Source organism: Nipponia nippon, unplaced genomic scaffold, assembly GCF_047370975.1.
Source record: "Nipponia nippon isolate SJK-2023a ecotype South Korea unplaced genomic scaffold, ASM4737097v1 scaffold_8, whole genome shotgun sequence".
Taxonomy (NCBI): domain Eukaryota; kingdom Metazoa; phylum Chordata; class Aves; order Pelecaniformes; family Threskiornithidae; genus Nipponia; species Nipponia nippon.
This window is the reverse complement of record NW_028262402.1, coordinates 1,606,400-1,629,658: the sequence shown is the minus strand read 5'-3', so window position 1 is coordinate 1,629,658 and position 23,259 is coordinate 1,606,400. Positions and strand designations below refer to the sequence as shown.

Sequence of the window (23,259 nt, the reverse complement as noted above, 5' to 3'; positions counted from 1 at the left end):
CTATTGCACCTATAAGCCTTTGCTTCCGTCTCCTGGTGCATGCCAGCGCTCCTGCTCTCCTTCAGCCGGCAGGACTGCGCGGACTGACGCTGCTCTGGAGCCAGCAGGTCAGCGGTCACGGACGAAGCAGTTACCAACCTGGACACCAGGATGGGGTGGGAAGCAGACAGTGCCCCGTGGAGACTGAAACCTTTGGGCAGAGCCCCCTGGGACCAGCAGCACCGGTGGCAGGGGCAGGGGAGGGCAGTCAGGGCTGCGCAGCGGACATTGCAGGGAGCTCCAGGCCGACAGCCATGCTGGTGGCTCAGCCAAGCACAGCTTGTTTCCCAGCAGGGTAAGCGTGCTGCTGAGCGCAACCCAGTGTGGGCACTGGACTGGGAAGTCACACAGCCCTGCTGGGGCGGCCCTTACCGGCGCTGCCATGCTGCCCAACACGGGGTAAGCCACCCCCTCTCTCCCTCCGAGCCCCCAGCCCCTTGTGCCTGGTGAGAAAGGAATCTATCTTCATTTTTTTCAAGATCCCCAAGACTCCAGGGCACAGAGGTGAATTTGACATTTTCTGTCTTACTACCTGAATTCAACTGTGACGGAAGCAGTAAAGACACAACCTTCACACTACAGGTCATAAGCAATTTTAGATGAGCACATGCTTTAAAAACTTGTAAATTACTGGACTGCTAAGTGAATTAAGAAATAAATGCTAAGTCTTGCAAGCTTCTCAGCTTGCTTAGCAGAGTAAAATGCTCTAAATTCTGGGCAGTTCTTTCAGGGACACTGAGTAAATATTTTAAGAGGTTGGTGCATCTGGCTTTGCGGATGCTGTCACAAAGTTGCAGACTATACGTGCGCTTGTCCACTTAGAGCGGGGGCACACGTGCTTTTACCAGTGAGCTTCAATCTTTACCAACCAAAGGGAAGGAAGGGGAAGGGGCTGGCTGCAGTAATGTCGGTTAATCCTTGTAATGCTACGTGAAGGTGCTGCGGAAGGCAGCGCCTTGTCTGTGGCAGTCGGGGGCAGGGGAGCATGTGTGTGCGCATGTGTGCACCTCTGCACAAAAAAGAAAACTTGCATATCACTCGTTATGTCTGTGCAGCCTAACGCAGTGCAATACGCAGGTACGAGAACTAGTGTAGGTAATAAATTCAGGAAAGGAAAAAAAAAGTTAATGAGATGTTAATTTACCAGGGGTAATGAACTGAGGGCCCTGCCAAACTGACCATATTGCTTCCACTTCAAAGCCAGCTCAGGAATCTCTACATGGCACTCTACCACAGAAACAGATCTGCAGGGTGACATTTGCTCTCCCCACCTTTTTTATGGGACACGTGTGCAAGCAGCTATGTGGGAAACTTCAGGTGTCCTGCAGTGATCCAGAGGAGCAGAAGAAAAGAAAACACCTGCAACCTAATACGTGTATTCTCGAGAAGGAATTAGTTTAATCACCGACAAACACCTTCTGTCTTAATCAGCCAGTTACTTCTTCTCTAAAAAATCTCATGTTTTATCCATACTTATTATATTGCATCAGAGAAAAATGAGGACTACCATTTTAAAACAGCATTGCAGTTATATACGAAAGGCCACTGTTCTGCTAGGAAGGCTTTCCCCTCACAGTTTCGAGTTAAGCTGTGTCAGCATCTTCTCCAGCTTTATTGCTAGCGTCATGTTACCTTTAATCCTTAATTTTCCTGACATGAAGGCCAGGGTTGGCTTTAGTTTACCTAAAAAGAAGAAACAGAACCATAAGAAAATGAAAAGGAACTGGAGAGAGCCTGTGCACAGGAAAATGAAATGCCACTACAGCGAGACCTAGAAGCTGTATTGCTACCAAGTTCTGCTGTAAAAGCAGTGCACATTTAGGAAACACACATCGGAGATGTGCAGAACAGGAGTCCAACAGATTGGCTGGATTCTTTCTGAAGCCACACTTGCTGCTAGAATTTCAATACCTAGTTCACAAAAGCCGTAAAAGCTTTTGGGCTCTTCCTGTTCACAGAAGAGTGCAGAAAAATCCAAGGAGCTCTGTGCTGCACTTCCACTCGAGCCACAAGAAGCTGAAAGCTCCTCCACCCCGGGATCACAAAGCCAGGGGGCTGCCCACTCGCCCATCGGCAGAAGGCTTTCTGGGCGCCAGTACCTGCATCCACCCTGGCAAAGGCCTCTGTCACTCACCTGTGAACATTTTCACAAAGTCGGCACTCGACATGCTCATAACCACATCAGCCGCCACAGGAGGCTTTCCGAAACCAGCGCTCCCACCCTGGGTTTTCAGGTCAATATACCAAGTGCCTCCTTCATCCCCTGGAGAGACAGTGAAGAGAGGTGACGAGGCAGAACGGGCGCTGTGCCCTCCCTCTTCCTCCCTGCCAGGCGGCCGCGGCCCTTGGCAGCCGTCACACGGCACTACATACGCTGGCGGTGCTCTGCGAGAAGCTACCCCGTGCCCCACGTTCTGCGTGGAGGCGCAGCCAGCCTCCGGCAGACGCCCCGCAGCGCCACGTGTCGGGGGCGCGGGCAGGAGAGCCCCCAGGCAGCGCTTTGCTGGCAGAGCTGCTGGCAGCAGGCGCTTTGAACGTGGCCCTGCGAGCACCCGTCTGTCGCCACGCTGACCCTGTGCCGCAGGGCCAGCGCGGCGGCAAAGCCTGCCCGCGCGCGCCAGGAGCGGCAGCAGCTCCCTGGGCGCTGAGGCTGGTGCTGAGGAGGAGCATCGCACGGAACAGAACAGAAGCGGGCTGTGCCGGGGTCAGCTTGAAAAGGCGACTGTTTCTCTGTGAAAGCACCGAGTGCCTTTGGCTGGGAGCCTGAGCACGTGAAGGTTTTACAAGCGAGGGTCTTACCAGATAATTCAAACTGGAAGACCCCCTGAGTACTTCTCACGTACTCTTCAGTCATCGCCCCCTGAATAACTCTGAACGTTTCTGCAACAGGGCTCAGTGGCTTGGCTGGAGCAGATTCTCTGTCAGCCTTAGCTCCACCTGGTCCTTCATGCTGGGATCCGCTTAATTTCTTCTCCTCTTTGAATGCTTGGGAAGCACCTACAAGAAAGAGGTTATTTTTCTCTTTCAAATGCAAAACGCGTTAGAACTGCACCTAAAATCATGCGTAGAGAACCCCGTTTGGAAAGATTTAAGCTCCACAGTAGAGAAAACCAGTATTTTCCCATCTCAGTATTAATACTGATACAGGGTGTTTTCAGCACCTCGGAGTCTGAACAGGTGCAGAGCACTACAGGTAATTCTGCAATATATTTCACTCCCCAATCCATCAAAAGAAAAGTGAAAATAAAGCCACAGCAGAATTCGGACCGTTCACCGTTCATTACAAATGCTTACACAGCACGTTGTCTTCTAACACAATCCGTACGCTCCTGACAGCACTCACAAAAACAAACCAGTGTCTTCAATAAACACCACTTTCACCTCAAAATACTTCCGTCTTGTCTCTCTTGCTAAGAACACGGATATTTTCATTCATTCTTCTGCAAAGGCTTCTACGCTCTCAATCAATTCACTGCTTTAATCAGCATTTTACTATACCGCAGTGAACATGTGCATTTAACAACGGAGGGCAGCACTTGCAATTTACAAGGCTGATCAAGTTGAACAGCCTCTGAAAATGCCGCCAAAAGTCTCTTCGCGTCTCAAGTATCAAAACATAGGTAGGACTATGCTGTGAGGCCCGCCTAAATAACCTGCGTTGTGAGGCCCAGGGAACGGACACCCCCCGGCCCTGGCAGAACAGTCCTGCTGCCATTGCTCAAATAGCATTTCCAGGGGAAAAGGACTGTTCAAAGTTTGCCTCCTCTGCTCTGCTCTTTTCCCTATTTTGGCACTCCTGTGAAACCTGTTCAGCACTCTTAGTCGCACTCTTAGTCCCCCTCCAACTTGACACACTACAATTCTGAAAAAGCAAAACCCGTGCTTTTCTAAAAGACAACTTCTGCATTTCATCTAAGAGATACTTAAATTGTGTAAATTGTGCAAATTTCATCTAAGAAGCAATGGTGGCTCTACATCATTTTCTTTTGTATAAATTTAGCAAGGCAAATGAGATGTTCCTGCAAAATGTACTATTTGCTATTTAATTTCTTTTTCAGCAATATTTACCTGTCACCTTCATACTACCACAATTCAGATGGTTAAAAAAGGATTCTTCAAAATAAGGCACTGATTTTATACCTGCAGGAGGTAACATTCTTTCCCTAGCATTAAGTACAGAGTCACTTCCACAAATCATACCCTCCAAATGAGAAAAGGGCTTTTGCCAAAACCCTTGAGTGGAGTCCAAGCTCTTGGGAGAAAAGAAAAAAGAAATAAACAACTTGAAATTGAGAGGGCATTCATTATTGTCAGAAATTATCAACTTTTACACACAGTGCTTTCCCTACCATATCCTTCTTGTTTTGTGGCTGTCACGTCAGTTTCAACATCCAAGAAGAAGTCAGGCATCAGGGGGTGACCTAAAAGGGAGGAAAAATGTAGTAGTAAGTCCCAGTACACCTGGACAGCACAAACAGGAATCCATTTTGTATGAAACTACAGCCAAGTTTATAAGTACATAAACTACAACCTGAAGGAAAGACATAGCATGAAATAACATGTTTAGGTTTGGTTCATTTAAAATCTGATCTAGAAGCCTCTTAAAGTTGCAATGAAAAACACTTGAAGAAGAAAAAAAATAATCTATCTCACTAGCTGGTAAATAGTAATATATACATCTACAGTGCAGATAAATTTTCTTTTCCTTAAAGTATTTTTTTAATTTAATAGGCACTTGACGATTAGCATCTCAGTAGACTCATATGTGCTCTCCAGGAAGGCATGTTCTGAAAGCTGAGGCAAAGTAACTTTTTACAGACTAATTTAAGAGCCCCTAGAAACAAAACTATATTAATATTCTTCATACCGCATTCCCTCCTTCCTGAACTTATTTCTCATCTTAAAGATCTGTTTTACCTGGTGCAATTGCATAGACATCAAAATCCTTAACTCCTTCTTCTCTCAGCAGAACTTCATCAATAACAAAGTTTCCAGTGAAAGTTTTTGGCTTTGTTAAAATGCAATACGCAGCATCTGCAAGGATGTCCGTTTTCCTGCACTGTTTTTCTATTCCAGATCCTCCCAGCATATCCATAGCAGCTGTATGTATGGCTACAAAGTTTGGAGGGTAAGAAAACAAAGCTGTAACACTGACAACATGAAATTCCCATTTCTCTAGCAAGTACAAAACCTTTGTTTTCTGTTCACATAAAAGGAAATCGTAGGAAAACAAAGCTATGGAATACTACCAACCAACAAATAATTCTCTACAAGCACCAGTAAAAACCAGAAAACTATTAAAGGAATCAAAAAGTGGAATAATGGGCAGGACTTTTTATGACATTCGCATCCCTCTATCCCGTTATTGGTGCACCCCCGCCCCCCGCATTTCCTCCAGGTTATTCAGGACACGAAAACTAACAGGACAACTCTTTTTCTCAAAGTGAATGTATGACACATCAGTTATTGAAAGGTATTTCCTTTGGTGATTATCACACTGAAAATCTTGATGCTTAATTTTAGCCTTGTAATAACTCCCATGAGATACCAAAGTGTCTCTCCTAAGTTAACGAGAAACCAAATAGCAAAAACTCAAATAACTTGTTCAATATTCCACAGTAAGGCTGTGTTAGACCCAAGAATAAAATCCGCATCTCCTAAGCTTCTGGTTGTTTTATTAATCAATCCTACTAACTTCTGCACCATTCCATTAGTCTTCTTTATGCTTCCCCCAAGGGAGCTACTAACACTGTGGCATGTTTCCAGTCTAAATCTGTAATTTGCTCTTCCATGCTGACGTATCCATTCGATTTTTCTTTCATCGTGTTCCAGAGAAGCTGTTTGGTTGTAGCTTTTGGCATTTGCCATGTTACTGTTTTCCCCTCATACAGTTCTGCTTGATGACTTTTTCCCATCTGCTGTTTAAGACTCAACGCTCTGCCCCCAAGTTTTGGGACAGATTCACAAATCCTCTCCTACACCTGGGGCTGGCGGATCCTGGAGGCGGAAGGATAAACCTGATTTTAAATCACTTCTGTCCTCCTTTCAGTGTTTCCATTCCACACAAAGTAACAGCAGCTTTGATGCAGAAATGACCCCAACATCCCTCAAAAAGCAAATAATAGGCACTGTGCAGGACACATCTATCTGAGGTAGATCATTCGCCCTCCAAAGTAGGAACTGGGAAAAAGGACGTCAGTCTTCAGTGCTTGCCAGGCAGATCCAGTCAAAGTACTTTCTAGGAAAGTTCAAGAGTGGGTAGACGTCCTTGTTGATTCTCTTATTTTACCCTTCTGTGGTGAGGATTAGCCCCTAGGTTTCATTTACCTTTGACCAACCTCAGCTTCTTTTTTTCAAATCAACTAAACTGCTATAAATACGCACCTAAATAAAAAGTGGCAAATAAATACACTGTACATACACCTACATCTCACTAGATCTTTTTCTCATTTTTAAGGATAGGAAATAAATTTGCCTTTCTCTGGTCCTCTGAAATGCAACATCCTGCAAGATTTTTTAATTTTTTTAAATAACTACCAACAGTTCAGAGAATATTTGTGTCAAATAATCTGATGGAATTTACCAGGTTCTGTCTACCTGAATATATTCCACTGTTCTGAGGATTCATTAACCTGTTCACTTTTCCTGGCCCACGCTTCTGCCACCTCTCTGTTAGTGTCAACTATTATTCTCCTGAGCACAGTAAGCCTATGCGCACAGACTGAGGCAAAAAGGTTTAAACAGGTATCGCCTCACAGTCTAGCTGCACATTGTTCCACCTATTTCATATAAAGTGCTGCCGGTTTCCCCCTAAGGCACACACAGAGTCTTCCAGTTCTGTTGCGGGATACCTCTATTACTCATACGCACTCTTAGTGATGGGATTGCCTCTTGCCCTTCTGCTAGGCTTCCTCTTTCACTTTTAGATAAATGGAGAGCTCCTGGCATCTTATTACCAGCATACTTTCACATGTTTAAAGAGTCGGATTAATCAACAGATACTGCCATCCATACTAGCACTGAGGCTAATCACATTTGTATAAGATTATAGTGGTTTTTTTAATTAAGAACTTTGCAACTGTATTTTAGATACCGTGGAAGTCTGTAACTCTCTCTGGTGACCACATGAAAGTAGTTAACTTTCTCACTTTTGGAAAACAAACCATTTGAAAGAACACTTTTTGTACTGGAGAATTTGCACATATTATCCTCTTTTATACTTGAGGGCACATCAGTTTTAATGGAGGTATCACTCCTTTATATAAACTTTGAGAGCTCATCTAATGGTTCTAACAGTCTTAAACTGAATGAGCAACAATGGATTCAGCAAATACAAAGCTCTGTCTGCATACCTTTAATTTTATAGAAAGCTTAATTACTTTTAAAATTAGTTTGCAGCATGTCACAGAGAGAAATCTTTATTAAAAAAAGCATTTATTAGAATATACAGTTGTCATTTGTAAACTGAATCTTCCTGCGCTTCCAAGCCTCATGTTCTGCAGGTTCCTGAGGGGAACAGATATTAGCTGCACTCTGTAACAAGTGCCAGCTTCTGCAGTGTTATCCTCTTACTTATTTTAGCAGGTACAAATATGTTACCAAGGACACAGTGGCACTCTAATGCACAAGATACTACTTTCTTTGGTTTGGGTTTCCCCCCCAATAAGAATGTCATTTGTAGAAGTTTAATTAATACTATCATAGACATAATACCAGACCATATCTGGGACACTGGTACTTTTTCTGACATTTGGAGGACTACAGCATACACAAACACTGGAAAGAAATAACGTATTCAACTATGCAACACAAGACTTGATGTAACTTCTGCCTATGAAGTTAGCCATCCCTCTGAAAAATTTTTCATGGTGAGTGGGTGGACAGATTCTCCTAGGTTCTGTTTTCCCTTGCCATGAAAAACAGGAGGCCGAATTATTCAGACAGGTGGGGGAAAACACCTACATTGCAAAATAAAGGCCTAGTATAACCAGCTGGTCTCTGCAGGAAGAATTCTTTAGCTTTCAACAGTACATTGGGACCCATAAAACCACCGACTCATTTCCACAAGAGTAGTGGATGTTTTCTCCAGCATATCCAGAATCACAGAGAAGGAGTTGAAGAATCAGAAAGCTCTGGAGGGTGCACATCATGTGCCTATGGAGCATGTAAATATGTGCATTTACAAGACACAGGTAATCTTGTAACACCTTTTGCATGAGAAAATTAGTCAAATTAGTAATGTCTGCAGCTTGATACCACATCTCTCTGTCTGAATGAGACACTCTGGATTAATTCCTCCACTGTCCCTAACTCTCATGTACAATTTACATTGCTTAATCCGTCAGTGACCAAAAACCACAGTAGACAGAAGATCACCTCTGCTAATGGAAAACCAAATTACTCCTACATATAGGATTCTGAGGAGATATAAAAACCATTTAGAAGTGGCATTTTAGGGACAAGCCAGGCAGGATGGCCATGAAGTCTAGGGAGCCAAAGGCTTTAAGAACCAAGTCTCATGGCTCTATTCCAGATGACAAAGATAGATCATGGGAAATCTCCATTGAAACATTTCTGAGGTTTCCCTGGCGCACTCCAGAAGCCATTATGTGGAAACAAGTGCCTGTTTCTTCTAACTCCTTCAGAAATAAAAAAATGCAACAGAAACTCAAAACCTGAAGTGAAGCTTCTTCCTTGCCAGGAAAGCAATCCAGACCCTGAAGTTACACATGCAGTTGCGGTCAGTACCCCAAAGATGAAGAGCTTATCCTCTTCAAAATAGACAGTACAGGTTTTGTGATGATATAATTATCATGAATGATGTAATTATAATTCAAAAAGTCAATCCCTTACCAAAATATTTCTATGGGTAAAACTCATAGTGTGAGCAGAATTATGAGGCATCCATTTACTGGGAGAATTTAGGATGCAAGCATCCAGACCAATGAAAAAGGACCAGGTCTGTCAGACATACTAACCCAAGAGTTCAACTGAGTATCACCTAGAGTGTTTAAGCAAAGAAACTCAGCTGATTTTGTTTGAAATAATTAAGTTTTGCTCATATTCCTCACTTTAGAGGAAGCAAATCAGAGCGCTTCCACACTAGAAGTTAAAATGGGCCTGCACCACCTAACAGGAAAATGTTGAAAAGTGCCTGGGTACAAACACGTCTTACACTGGAGCACTAGCCCCAGAGGATGATCTTGGTTTATATTTCTATTTCCTCTTCCTTCTCCCCTCCCTCTACAAGCTAAGGGAATAAATTCTGATGTTGTAGTGTTTCATAACACGATGACTGGGCTCACACCATTAAAGGGCAGGACTACCCTCTGTCTTTACTGATTTTAACATCAGTACCATTTCTACACATAGACGTATTTGCAGTGAAGAGAACAACCTCTTTGGCAAACAGCTGACTATACCTCAAACAGCTGCCCTGATCCTCACTGACCCACAGACAGCAAACAGAAGTTAATACAATGTGGGAGCATCGAGTTGTTTTTCTTCCATAGAGCTCTTTAATTTCCTGTGAGTTGCAAGCAGATGGTTGTGTGCTGGCCCACTGCACCAAACCTCCTAGGAACAGGGGTTTTTAAAATTATTTCTGCATTTACAGAGGTATATATCTTGTCAGTTCTATCTATGCTCTGGCAATTTAACTAGCAAGGAATTCTAAATAGTACTATATACACAGATGTTTAATACCTACTAATGAAAGCATGCTGTCCAAACCAAAACACTGGGTGCATGAGAAAGAGCAGAGACACACCAAACACTATACAGATACTTCAGCCAGCTGAGAGAGTTTAGTGGGTTGCAAACTAGCTGAAGATGAGTTTGGATCAAAGTGGTAATGGTCTAGTGAGAACTAGGAATGAAAACCAGCACCCATGCAGGATGAACAAAGAATATGCAAAAGAACTGCTTGGTCTCCTGAATCAATGCCAGAAGTCTGAAGTATAATCGAAGTCAAATAAAACAAGCTGCAAAAGACAAAATACAGAAATTCATTATTTTAGTACCATTGGAAAAAAAAAAAAAATCACCTGTTTTAGGCCATAAAGCATTGACAGCAACTTCTCCTCTAAATTCTTCTGCCATTCCCAAGACACACATGGACATCCCATATTTAGAAATGGTGTAAGCTAAGACAAGAAGCATAAAATGATTAAAATTTACACTCTATCAAGAGAACTTTAATTATGAAGGAAAGGAAAATTAAGTTTTGGGGGACAAAACAGTATCTTCCTAGAGTCAAAATCTCTCCCTTCTCTCCACCACCCCCAGCAGATGCAAACTGTAGTCTGTCATCTTTTCACTACAAGCAAAATGAGAGCTACGTGTGTTTTGACAAAAACAATGACTGAAGCCTAGCTGTATGGTGGTTTTGTTGTGCTTTTTACGTACAGCACACTGACAGGAATGCTCAATTTTTTCAAGAGGCCTAAGGCACGCTAGCTGCTAACGACCAAACTAGTATTCTATAGAAAAAAAAAAGGGGAGGAAAAAAAAAAGGAAATTCTAAATCCTTCTCATCCATCTATTTTGAGAAGGGAAACTTTTGGGGGAAAAGAACTGGGACTTGCTGGAGGAGTTTAAAATGGAAAGTGCACAAAATTGAGAGTTTTTTAAAAATTTTAAAATGAGCAACATTAACCTCAAGAAAAATGGGGTTCCTTTCCCACCTCAAAATTCATTTCTATTTTAAAATACAACATTGGACTTTATTAAATAAAATGTGAAGCTGAATCGGTATAAAATAGATTTTGGGTTTCAATCTCTATTTGGAACAGAAAATATTTTGTAGTCTTAAGAATTCCCATCAAAAAGCACAGATTCTTCCTTTGAAAACATTCCTGAAAACATAAAGGACGTATTAGGCCATGAAACCCACACTCCGTTTTCCCACAAAACAATTTGTTTTAGGTTAGGTACAAAACACTCTAAGGAACCATTAGCGACAGTCTGTATACAGTGCTAAAGATACAAGATCTAGCATTCTGGGCTGGCACTCCTGCACATTTCACCAGGTATTTAGGTGGTTCTCAAAAAATAACAACAAAGGCACTGAATGCTACTCACCACAATGATTTTTGAACCACATGGGATTCAGATTCATAGGTGGGCTGAGGTTCAGGATATGGGGGTTCCTACTCTTCCTCAAGTGGGGAAGGCATGTTTTAGACCTGAAAGATAGATTCAGAGAAATCAGTCACTTCTTATTTTATGGAACACCTATAATTACAGGAAAAACCATACTAGCAGACCAGTATTTTCATTTTCATGGAAGTCCAACATTCAGCTGAGACCCTGCCCCTGTATCCATTATTTAACTGATATAAAGAACAATGAAAAAAAAACCTGTCCCAGCTCAGTTATCTCATGCCCAGTATTCATTCCTGCTAACTGGACCACATTCTCCAAATAGCGCACCAGCATCTACTAAAGCTGATTTTCCAGATGCTCAGAAGCCATAATCTCCTTGTAATACTCTGGTAGGGGCAACAAAACACTATGAGGCAACAAGCAAAATTAACAGTGCAAAGCATCAATTAGTCATAAATATATTCTCTTCTGATCACATACCTATTTCTTCTTTAAAACCACATTAAAGAAATAATACTGTATAGTGAAAGGCTATTACAAATATTCCAAGCAAAACTGAAAACCTATTCTCTGCTAACGGAAAGACACTATTTCATTCAACTTAGAATTTACGTATATCTGTAAATGATAACTTTTACTGTATAGAAACCATCATTTGACTTCACTTCTAGCACTAGGGTACATATTTGCATTTGATCTCTGCTGGAGAATTTTTAATCAAGCTTCACAGGGAGAACAGCAGTGCAGTAGACTACACTACTGACCTACTAGTCACACATTTCAATAGGACCCACACATACTGTCAGCCACAGAAGGGACACCTTCAACTGCAAACTCATTAAAGTAGTAAAGTAAATGATTTACCACCTGCTTAAATGTCCTGGGGTCTCAGCTCTTTTCAGTGGCAGTGTGCGAGGTTCACTAACAGATGTCTCAATTTCTTAATGCACAGGAACCAAGAATATGTCAACAGGTATACTCCGTAACATGGGACATCCTCCCTACCTCCTCCACACAGACAAAAAATCCACACCATTTTTTTTTTTAGCTATTATAACTTTCTCAACATTAAATTGCAAACAGGTCTCTACAAATTATGAGCAGAAGCAACATACAAAGCAAGGGGAAGAAAAGGCTGAAACGCTTGACTAGGTCTTCCCAATAGACAGCTATAAAAGCAATGACAAAGATCATTTGTAACTTCCCTTGAGAGCCATTAATCTTTCACATACTCTTCCATTCGCAGCAACACAGAACCTGCTTTTTAATCTTTTGAAGGGAGAGTAGCACCCAAAGGAAAGATGCCTTTAAGAATTCCCATTAATTTGGAATAGCTAGATGTACTATCAAGAAAGTAATTGTCGCTGTTGGGTGGTGAGGGGTAAACGGAGCTTGCCACTGGCAATACAGTGGAACCCATTCAGAGATTTAGCAAGAGATATCCACAGAGTGCTTTCTGGAATGCCAAGCTCCAAAGCCAATTTTCCTTTCTGAGCGCAGAACCGATTACACTTACTTTCAACAGCAGACATCACAAGTGGAAGCACAAAAATCCCACTCTGCAAGCAGAGTCTTTCTTTCTTCCACCCTCCTTCTCTCTCTCCATTCTATCTCCATGCTGTGCACGTGTCTCTCTAACTCAGAAAGCTGCTATTCATGCGTGTTTTTACACTATTCTAATGGCAAATCCCTTCACTGATTCTTAGCAAAAGAACATTAAGGAATATAATCATAATACCTGATAACCAGATTCATCTGCACAAAGGAGAATGACAGACACTATTCTAGATAAAACTTTGATACAAAAGCTCCTGATCACATCAAGCAACAACTGAATTTAGAAAATCTGCATCATCCTGTGGGCTTTTTTTTTTTTTTTAAATACAACCCCGTCAAAATCAAAGTTTTCATTTTGTAAGAGAGCAACTTTAAATGACATCCTATAAATTTAAAGATGATCCCACCATTTTCCAAAAAATGAGCAAAATAAGGACTACAGGAATTATGAAATCAAATCTTGGTAGGGTAATTTAAATAAATGATGGAATTGATAAGCTGAAAGAAAACACCTTAGATCATTAAGTTACATCTTTAACTTTTCTCTTTTAACTATCGTAAGTTATAGAAGGTCTCTAAAGATGAGAAAGAAGCTTATGAGAAGGGAGCAGACAAACAAGATGTTGCACTTGATCTATGCAAAGAGTCAGTCAGTTTGCTTTAAATGAAAGAGCAGACAGCATTTAGCAAAGCCAAGCTGGAGCTCCATTTGAAATAAACTAGCTTCTGCTTCCTACCTGCATGGAGGGGCTTGTGAACACTTAATGACGACAGTAATAGGGCTCCTGTTCACTCCAACTTGCAGTTAATTCTTGCAAACATTAATTTCAAATCAGTTGGCTAACAACCGAGCAATTTCCTGTCAACATATGTAGAATACTTGCACTCCAGCTCTAGGGCAGCAAGACAGCTACACAGTTTCTCAGAAAAACTGAGATAATATCATACATTTTGTTACAATTACATTGCTTCCCTCTCTCATCACTTACGTGAGGTAGGTTCCTCGTACATTGACATCCATCATAAGATTGACCTTCTTCGTTTCTGTTTCCAAAGTGCCAGTCAAAGAGATGGCGCTTGCATTGTTCACCAAAATATCAATCCCTGGTTTTAAAGTAAGCCATTTCACATTAGCATTTAAAGGCAAAAAGCACGAGTAAGGCAGGTTGTTCTTTTCTCTTTTTGTTTGAACAATCTGCCTGTTAACGTCTCTTCCACACCTTAGCTTACCTCCAAAAGTCTTCACAGCTTTCTCCACAGCATTAATAATTTGCTGTTCTTCCCTCACATTAACGATGCATGGCAAAGCCTTTCCTCCGGCCGCTTCAACTGCGCAGTTAAAAAATTAAACATTTAAAAATTTGCTCTCAGGTGGAACAAACAGCATGAACCTACTGAGAATCTCTCATTCAATGGCATGCTTCAAGAACTATTGAAAACCGCGCTCTCAAACTGCAACCTTTTTACATGTTGCATAAAGAACAGGGAAGCTGAAACCAAATCTTGACACTGAGAATGGGTATGATACACACACACACCTCAATTAACATTTTCACATCTATACACATACATCTTCATTACAGTAATATTTTGATACCTCCCAGCATTCCTGGGAGGCAAGAGAGGCACTACGCTTATTTTATTAAAGGTGAATTGGAGCTAAGAGAGTCTACGCAGTTTTCCACTCAGGTATGACAATTAAGCTAGGGCATACGCCCAGCCCAGCACCTGAAGCCCACCCTCATTCATTACAACTTACTCTCTGCTGCAGCAGTGTAGATAGTCCCTGGAAGCTTAGGATGGGGCTCAGCCGTCTTGGCAGCTATCACAATGTTTGCGCCATCCTTGGCCGCTTTCAAAGCAATGGCTTTGCCAATGCCCCGGCTTGCGCCCGTGATGAAGAGAGTGCATCCTGCTAGTTTCCTAAAGGTGAAGGGGGAAGTGGAGGGTAAAGAGGAGGGAGAACAAAGGAAAACCTGTAAATCATTGACTTTTAGCACTTTTTAAGGGCAAAAGTAACTAGAGCAGTCTTCCAACCAGACAAATCCCTCCATCATTTTACTAAGAAAGCAGCCTCTAAATACAAAAGAAATGGCTACAGCGAAGTATAGTACCACTGAACGTAAGACCATTCTCCAAGTTTGCAAACACTATAAAGCAAGAATGTTACACAGGTCACCCAATTACATTTCTCCCTTTTTGTAAAATGATCCAACACGCTCTTTACAACAGAGCTGCTACATTCTCCAACAATGGAAAAGGAGTAAGTTATAAAAACAAAATGCCAGTTTCTAATGAGACAACACACCTACGCAGCTCTTTGTAATTTACTACGCAGCTCTCTGTAATTTACTAGTCACAGCCCTCTAAACACAAAAAACTGCTGTCTCAACATTGTATAAAGTTCAAGTCCAGAACCACAATGCCAATGCAAGGTGCCACATGCAAGTGCCAAAAACTTGCAATTAATTTTATATGCAATTATAATTGCATATAAAATGGCAATTATTTCTCTTAAAGGTTTTACACTAAACTCAACAGTTTCCCAGTAACTACATTTAATCCAATGGGTCCCCCCCAAAATGGGTCCAATCAACACCTCTGGAGAAACCAACAAGTTTTAGAGCATCAGAAAGATGTCTGGCTTACACAAACAATGTCACTGAATCTTTGAAAAGCAAAATATCAACCCCAGTTTAAAGCATATTCAACAATAAAGCCTCTTAGACCACAGGTTCTCCTTGTGAAGGAATGTGCATTTCAGTGTTCTGCATAAAGCTTGTGCTGCTTTCCATAACTCGGTGGAAAAAAAGAGAGGTGTTCAAGTTTTCAACCCCAGTTAGAGAATGCATATAAACTATGTGCTACAGCAACTTCACCTTTTGCTTGCATCACAAATTTTATACACCAGCTTGCATTAGTCTTCCTTTCAGTCTGGGCCAGACCTGAACTAGTGTTTCTCCAGGTCTGTTTTTGCCCTCCAATCTGAGAGCACCCTGCTCTAAAACATTCACTGTGAGGGCAAGTGTTTGCTTTCAGAAGGCAGAAAACTGTGATGGGGCAGGGATCTTCCCCTGCAGTGGCAGTCAGGCATGTCAGGACGTCAGTGAAGCCCTGGAAGTGCCATTTCAAACAGCCTTCCTCTGCAAAACTGGGTCCTAGAGCGGCACAGGAAGAAAAACCTCAAAACAGCACAGCAAATCACAAAACACTGCTGCTGAGAGTTGAGTCATATGCACAGGGAGGAAAGTTCACCTCTGCGATACATAGTCAGACTGTAAAACTCAGTCAAATAAGGCCAGAATCTGGCTTCTACCTTCAACCCAATGATATGAGGTCAGCAGACTCCACCTCAGTCAGGGAAGAGGTAAATGGGGTCCATCGAGAGGCAGCTCTGAAGGAGAAGGAAGCTGAGGAAAGCTGGCGGGGCTCTTGCCCCTTCAGGGGCAAGAGTGGTCCACTGAGGAAGACAGGGAGATGTACCAGGAGACTGGCACGGCTACGCAGGGAACTCGCGACTCAGCTCCCATATACAAAGGTGTCACACAGGGAGCAGAAGCCAGGCCAAGCCACAAAGGAGGAATGAGAAATATCACCCGGGCATGTTGGGGTGGTGTCAGGAAAACCAAAGTTCACCCGCAGCTGAGGCTTGTGAAGGACATCAAGGGCACAGGGGCTTCTGCTGATACACTGGTAGTAGAAGCAGGCCCTTTGCTCAATGGGGTGGGTGAAAGCAAGGCTTTCAACACCATCTCTCACAGTATTTCTGCATCCAATTTAAGGTATTATGGCCTGGATGGGTGCACAACCTGACAAGTAAAAAACTAGTCAGTTGGTCAGGCTCAGAGGGTGGTTGTTATTAAGTCATACTCCGCCCACAGACCAGTAACAAGTGGGGTACCACCTCTACTCCTGGAGCTCTTTAACATCTTTATCAACAACCTGAAGGAGGGGACGAAATGCCCTGGGGGTGGATGACAATCAGTTCACAAGCTTAAGAGCAGGGCTGCTGTCCAGACAGTCCCCAACACGCTACATGAACAGGAGCCTCATGAAATTCAACAAGGACAGATGTACAGTCCTGCACGTGGGAAGAAAGAGTCCCTGCAACAACACAGGCTGGGGACTGAATGGCCAGGGAGAGCTCTCCTGAACAGGCCTTGGGGGACTTGGCAGAGAGGAGGCTGAGCGTGAGCCAGCAGTGTGCCTGGCAACAGGCCACCAGCATCCCGGGCTACAAGAACACCATAACCAGAAGATCGAGTGAAGGTATTATGCCCCTCTATTTGACACTCGTAAGACCACACTTGCATCCTGTACTGAGTTTTGGGTCCCTCAATACAAGGTACGTGTTGACAAACGGGAGCAAGTTCCGCAAAGGGAGACCGAGATGGCTGGAGGCTCAGCACTTGTGTGAGAGGGCCAGTTCAGCCCGGAGAACAGGTTTGGGGGGACCTAGCAGCAGCCCCCCAGTACCTACGCAGTGACTGATGAGATGGAGCCAGGCACACATGCTGTGGTGCAGCGCAGGAGGATGAGAGACAACAGGCCCTTTCAAACTGAAAGAACAAAGGTTCCTCCCCCTGATGACAGTCAGGCAACAGAGCAGGGGACTGAGCTGTTTCCAGCCTTGGAGGTTTTCAAGACCCGAATGGGCAAAGCCCTGAGCAACCCTGTCCGATCTCCCAACTAACCTGGCCTTCAGCAAGAGGTTGGACTGGAGACCTCTCAAGGTCCCTTCCGACCTGAATTATCCGATGATCCAATCTGGAAGAGTCCAGCCACAGATTCAATTCCTTTCCCCAAATTATTATTCTGCTCAAGTTGTCAGGGAACGTACTCTATTCATTCCAGTTACACTCTCTCTAGTTTTCCCCTCCAACCTTTCCTACGCTGGCCATCACCCTCAAGTCTTCTTTTTTCTCAGCACAGTTGCATCTCCACCCTACATAAACCTCCTTTTTCACTCTAGGCTTACAATCACCACTGATTACATTCACTCTCTGGAGATCCTTTCCTTCAATTCTAGCTCCACAATCTCCAATTCTGTCCCTACAGCCTACAGAAACCATGTTCACCAAAATACGCAAAGCCCTACTAACAGGAAAAATTTATTTTCACTTCTACCCCTGTGAAACATTGAGCTGACTTGATACTTTCTCTCACACGCCTTTTTTTTCTTTTTTTCAATTATTGTTTCTTCCTTAATTTTACTTCTAACCGTGTCTCACTCAAGAAGTTTCATTTATCCTCTCCAAATTGGTGTGACAGCATCTGCAAAGCCAGATGCACCAACCTCTTAAAATATTTACTCAGTGTCCCTGAAAGAACTGCCCAGAATTTAGAGCATTTTACTCTGCTAAGCAAGCTGAGAAGCTTGCAAGACTTAGCATTTATTTCTTAATTCACTTAGCAGTCCAGTAATTTACAAGTTTTTAAAGCATGTGCTCATCTAAAATTGCTTATGACCTGTAGTGTGAAGGTTGTGTCTTTACTGCTTCCGTCACAGTTGAATTCAGGTAGTAAGACAGAAAATGTCAAATTCACCTCTGTGCCCTGGAGTCTTGGGGATCTTGAAAAAAATGAAGATAGATTCCTTTCTCACCAGGCATGACTGCTAATCCAGAAACCTGCAGGCCACATCAGGGCAACTTGCTACAGCTTGCTTACCCGTATGTTAGGAACTTAATGAATAATCCTGTTTATAATATACAGGAACAAATAATACCAACTTATCTTCCTGGCTGTTAGCAGTGCTGGCTCTGAAGAAAGGCAGAAAATGCCTCTAAATTAAGATCCTATACTGGAAGAAAATGTGATTGCCAGGTAAGAAGGTACTGGCTTGGAATAAGAGAGAACAGTAGTTTAATATAGGCAAGCTTACAGACACACTACCCAAGTTAGATGACAGTACTGCAATAACCATGTCTGCTGCAAAACGCCCCGCTCAAGGACACTGCCCAGCCACCCACGGTTTCCAGCAGCTCTGCCAGTCCCCGCCGGCCCCGGCCTCCCGCCCCTCCGCCGCCGAGCCGCTCCGCGACCCGGACCCTCCACGCCGCCCCACAGGCGCGGCCGCAGGGCCGGACCGGGCCGGGCCGGAGGGCGGCGTGACCCCCCGGGTCCGCAGACCCGCCGCAGGCAAACCGCCCCGGCGCCGCGACGGGCCCCGGCCGCAGCCCATCTCGCCCCCCACCCCGAGAGGCCTTGGGCAGCTGCAAGGCCGCGGCTTTTACCTCAGCCTCGCCCCCAGCCCCCTTCCCAGAGGGGCGGGAAGCGGCGGCCGGGGCCGGGGCCGAGGGGTGTCCGCGCCGGCGAGGGGCGCGGAGGGAGAGGGGAGGGCTGGGGCGGCTTACCCCGTGTTGGGCAGCATGGCGGCGCGGGAAGGGGCCGCCCAGGGGCGGGGAGCGGGCCGCGCAGGGCCGCTGAGGCCGCCCCGCTTCGCGCAGCCGCCGCGGCGGCGAGGGGCGGAGCGGCCGGGCGGAAGCGAAGGGCAGCACGGGTCCCGCCGCGCCTGCCGGCCCGCCCGGGCAGCCCTGGGGAGCGGGGGCGGCCGGAGCCGGGGAGCGGCTGCCGGCGAGGCGGGGGCTGAGCCGCGGCCCCCGGGGCGCGGGAGGCGGCCCCGCGTGTTCAGGCGGGGCGCAGGCGGCCCAGCCGTGTGAGCGGGGTGGCGAGGAGAGCGGGGCGGGCCGGGCCGAGGGACCTGAACCAGCCTGAGCTTCGACGGCGGCCTGCGTGCAATGGAGAGAGCGGCGCTGAGTGGTTTCCAGCACCCTTCCGTTCTCTGCTGGGTGTGCGAAATTTCGCTTTGAACTGAACCCTGTTCCCAGTCCCGCTCAAACCACTGGAGCCTTTGCCTCCATCTCACCTTCTGCCTCCCCAGGTCATCAAAATGCCTGCGGCAGGATCGTCCGTCTTCTGCTCGCCCAGCCGTCCCCTTCCCCGCCTTCACCCCCCAGCCCCTCTCTTACCGCACAGCCGCTGCGAGGTCAGCCCTCGCCTCCCGTCCTGCCCCGCCGCATCGGCACACAGCTCCTCCACACCGCCGCCTCCTCCCTGGCCTGGCGGGGCCCTGGCCTCCTCCTGCCCTGGCCTCCTCCTGCCCTGGCCTCCTCCTGCCCTGGCCTCCTCCTGCCCTGGCCTCCTCCTGCCCTGGCCGTGCTGCCCGCCTGCTGCTATGGCTGGCAGGTCTTCCACCAGCTTCCACCTTCGGCGTCTCTTTCCCCGCTTCGGCTTTCACGCGGGGATCCTGCGTGACGTCCCGAGAGGGATTTGGGTTCGCGGTGAGCCGGTGCCAGGAGGGGGAATCGCCCGGTGGGTGTGCACCCGCTGTAAGAATTGAGACGGATGGTTTTACTGACTTAAACAGAAATGGAATTACACCATAAGCAGACGCGCTAGTCCTTGCGTGTTGATGTAACGACAGCTGTTGCTTTACTGTCCCTGCAGTTCCCGTTGTCGCAGAGCTGCGGGCTGCTGTAGGAACGACGCGTGGCCAAGCCAAAGGGGCCGAGGGCTGCCTGAAGGCTTCGCAGCTGGAACGTCTTCCACGCCGCTTGCTTTGCCCCGGTTGGCATCCTGCGCAGATGGAAGCAGAACCGCTTTGCTGAGAAGATCTTCGCCAGGCAGGACTCTCTTCCAGCCCCTCTCCAGCCCCTCAGCCCCGGTAAGGAGGAACGCAGGGCTTGACCACAACAGCCCCGTGCCGGGGTCGTAAGCCTCGTGCCTGCCACGAGCTCCGTGGAAGCGAGCCGTCGTGCCTGCGTAGAGAGCTGTGGCGCGTGAGCCGTGCACAGAAGTACCTGCAGGAGAAGCCCCTAGGCATCCCGTTCGGCCTTCTGCCCCTCAAGGGTTTTCTTCTCTCCAGTATTTAATGGGGGAAGGGGAGTGATGGGGCTTTTCACTGCAGCGGGAGGGTCCGTTTACCTCCCAGGAGGCTTTTCAGCAGGAGAAGCAGAGAACATTTGAGAAGGCCCTCCAGAAGCCGGAGGGCTCGCGCGTTGGCTTTCTGCAGTTCTGCTGGCGCCTGCGCGGGAGCCCCGCCACTGCCCCCTCGCTCCAGGCGACGAGCAGCAGGGGAGCACAGGTTTGCCCTGGGCTGCGCACCCCTGCGCCAGCGCCCGCTGTCCTGCGGTGGGGGAGGCTCCCCGCCAGCTGCCCTTCCCTCCGAGGGTGCCGCGCTCGCCCTGGGGCAGAGCTAGCCCCCGGCCCCCGCAGCGACTCCCAGGGGAACCTGGCACGCCCTTCTCTTTCAAAAACCACTTCTGTGACTTTGCGGGGTCAGGTGTTTTGCCCATCAGCCTTTTAATTGATGCAACTGCTGCCGTGGCGTTGCAGCAACACCTCTCTGGCCGCCACGGCCCCCCTGCCGTTGCGGACCGCTGTCTGTGCTAGTGCCCTGCTCTGCCCGCTGTTTCTCCTTCCCCAGCCTTCACCCGTGGCTGACCTGGGTTCACCTGAGGCAGGTGATGAGGAAAATGCAGCCATCTGGAAGGAGCAAGAATGGTCCTCGTGAGCGATGTCAGCTGGGTCGCGAGTGTCCTCAAGACAGTGAGAAGATCCTTCAGGCCAGTGATCAGCTCTGAAAACACCGTGTCTTCTCCAGCTGGCAATCCCAACAACTTGCTTCTGCCCTTCCAGCCCCATGTATTTGAGTGGCATGTGGCATTTTACCATCAGTCAAGTTTTAAGCACTGTTTTCAATTAATAGATCTCAAAATGAATATAGAAATATATTTACATCCAATTTTTCAAGTGGAAAGTGAGGCAAGCAGAGGAAAACCACTTGTCTAAGATCACCCTGCACAGCAGGGGTGTAGGTCACCGATACTCCTGTCACATGGCCTGTATGGAATCATGTATTCCATCTGTTCACTGTTAACAAACGTGCACCCTAATGAACAGTGCTGTTATTTCAATATATTAAGATGAGAACTTTTAGCAGAAGGATCATTATATTTAAAGTAGTCCTATTTGATTGGAATATTAAATAATATTTGGATACCTAACAACAAAAGCTAAGAACATTTCTGAGTACACTGCTACTAGAACCAATTCCCAAATTTCGCTCAAACTTTAAGAATTATTAGAAATAAATAAGGAGGGTGGAGGAAGGTGTGCAGAGGGGAACTGAGGTGGGTTTTTCCAAGCGTTTGTTTGTTTTTATTTCTCAATAACAAAACAATTATGTATTTATATTAATTGATAATAAATTAAATTGATTGAATTTCCCCAACTCACAACTGTCATTTTTGTTGCCCAGAACAATGTGTATATTACTTCTTAGCAGCTAATGACATGGTTTCTCGTCTTCAAATGTTTTTCATTGCAACTTTAAGAGACTTGATGGTAGCAGTGAAGATAGAAATATGTGGTACGGAAAGCACTGTTTGTACAAGTTGATCCTTTCTGACGATAATGAATGCCCTCTGGATTTCAAATTGGTTAGTGGTTTTTTTTTCCTCCCAAGAACTTGGACTCCGCTTAAGCTTTTTGGCAAAAACTCTTTTCGCATTTGGAGGCTATGATTTGTGGAAGTGGCTGCGGAGCATCTGCACTTAAAGCTACAGAAAGCATGTTACCTTCTGCAGGACTTGAAAACATTCATGATTTATAATCAGGGCCTTATTTTGAAGAATCCTTTTTTATACTGAAGGTCACAGGTGAATATGGCTGGAAAAAGAAATTAAACGGCAAACAGCACATTTTGCAGGAGTGTCATATGATCTCTGTTGATAACCTTATAGAAAAAAGAGTCTCTGGTGCTTCCTAGATGACACTCTTATGATTTACAATCTCTTAGATGAAATAGAGAAGTCTTTCTGTGAAAAGCACGGGTTTTGCTTTTTCAGAATTGTAGTGTGTCAAGTTGGAGGGGGACTAAGAGTGCGACTAAGAGTGCTGAACAGGTTTCACAGGAGTGCCAAAATAGGGAAAAGAGCAGAGCAGAGGAGGCAAACTTTGAACAGTCCTTTTCCCCTGGAAATGCTATTTGAGCAATGGCAGCAGGACTGTTCTGCCAGGGCCGGGGGGTGTCCGTTCCCTGGGCCTCACAACGCAGGTTATTTAGGCGGGCCTCACAGCATAGTCCTACCTATGTTTTGATACTTGAGACGCGAAGAGACTTTTGGCGGCATTTTCAGAGGCTGTTCAACTTGATCAGCCTTGTAAATTGCAAGTGCTGCCCTCCGTTGTTAAATGCACATGTTCACTGCGGTATAGTAAAATGCTGATTAAAGCAGTGAATTGATTGAGAGCGTAGAAGCCTTTGCAGAAGAATGAATGAAAATATCCGTGTTCTTAGCAAGAGAGACAAGACGGAAGTATTTTGAGGTGAAAGTGGTGTTTATTGAAGACACTGGTTTGTTTTTGTGAGTGCTGTCAGGAGCGTACGGATTGTGTTAGAAGACAACGTGCTGTGTAAGCATTTGTAATGAACGGTGAACGGTCCGAATTCTGCTGTGGCTTTATTTTCACTTTTCTTTTGATGGATTGGGGAGTGAAATATATTGCAGAATTACCTGTAGTGCTCTGCACCTGTTCAGACTCCGAGGTGCT

General features: G+C 45.5%; 1 protein-coding gene and 1 long non-coding RNA gene across 4 annotated transcripts; one reads left to right on the top strand and one right to left on the bottom strand.

The window, feature by feature from the left end:
• Positions 1 to 1,413: 1,413 nt before the first annotated feature.
• On the bottom strand, positions 1,414 to 19,183 carry HSDL2 (hydroxysteroid dehydrogenase like 2). The gene is made up of 11 exons (XM_087742736.1): positions 19,059 to 19,183; positions 14,462 to 14,625; positions 13,933 to 14,031; positions 13,692 to 13,806; positions 11,122 to 11,225; positions 10,086 to 10,184; positions 4,957 to 5,151; positions 4,389 to 4,460; positions 2,839 to 3,036; positions 2,174 to 2,302; positions 1,414 to 1,722 (listed from the first exon to the last, which is right to left on the bottom strand). The coding sequence occupies exons 1-11, from the start codon at positions 19,073 to 19,075 to the stop codon at positions 1,610 to 1,612; spliced, it is 1,305 nt and encodes a 434-aa protein (XP_087598862.1). The 5' UTR covers positions 19,076 to 19,183; the 3' UTR covers positions 1,414 to 1,609.
• A 32-nt stretch (positions 19,184 to 19,215) lies between these two features.
• Positions 19,216 to 22,135, top strand: LOC148050426 (uncharacterized). Of its 3 annotated transcripts, none has more exons than XR_015701133.1 (3): positions 19,216 to 19,585; positions 20,152 to 20,368; positions 21,131 to 22,135. It is a non-coding gene; the product is annotated as an uncharacterized LOC148050426 (long non-coding RNA). The 3 variants fall into 3 exon arrangements; XR_015701132.1 differs by having other exon boundaries at positions 19,216 to 20,016; XR_015701131.1 differs by having other exon boundaries at positions 19,242 to 19,493; positions 21,131 to 22,130.
• The last annotated feature ends 1,124 nt before the right edge of the window (positions 22,136 to 23,259 follow it).

Coding starts and splice junctions, on each gene's coding strand:
- HSDL2 (XM_087742736.1), bottom strand. Junction 14,032..14,461: donor CTACACTGCTGCAGCAGAGA/GTAAGTTGTAAT, acceptor TTAACTGCGCAG/TTGAAGCGGCCGGAGGAAAG. Junction 5,152..10,085: donor TGCTTTATGGCCTAAAACAG/GTGATTTTTTTT, acceptor CAAACTTTGTAG/CCATACATACAGCTGCTATG.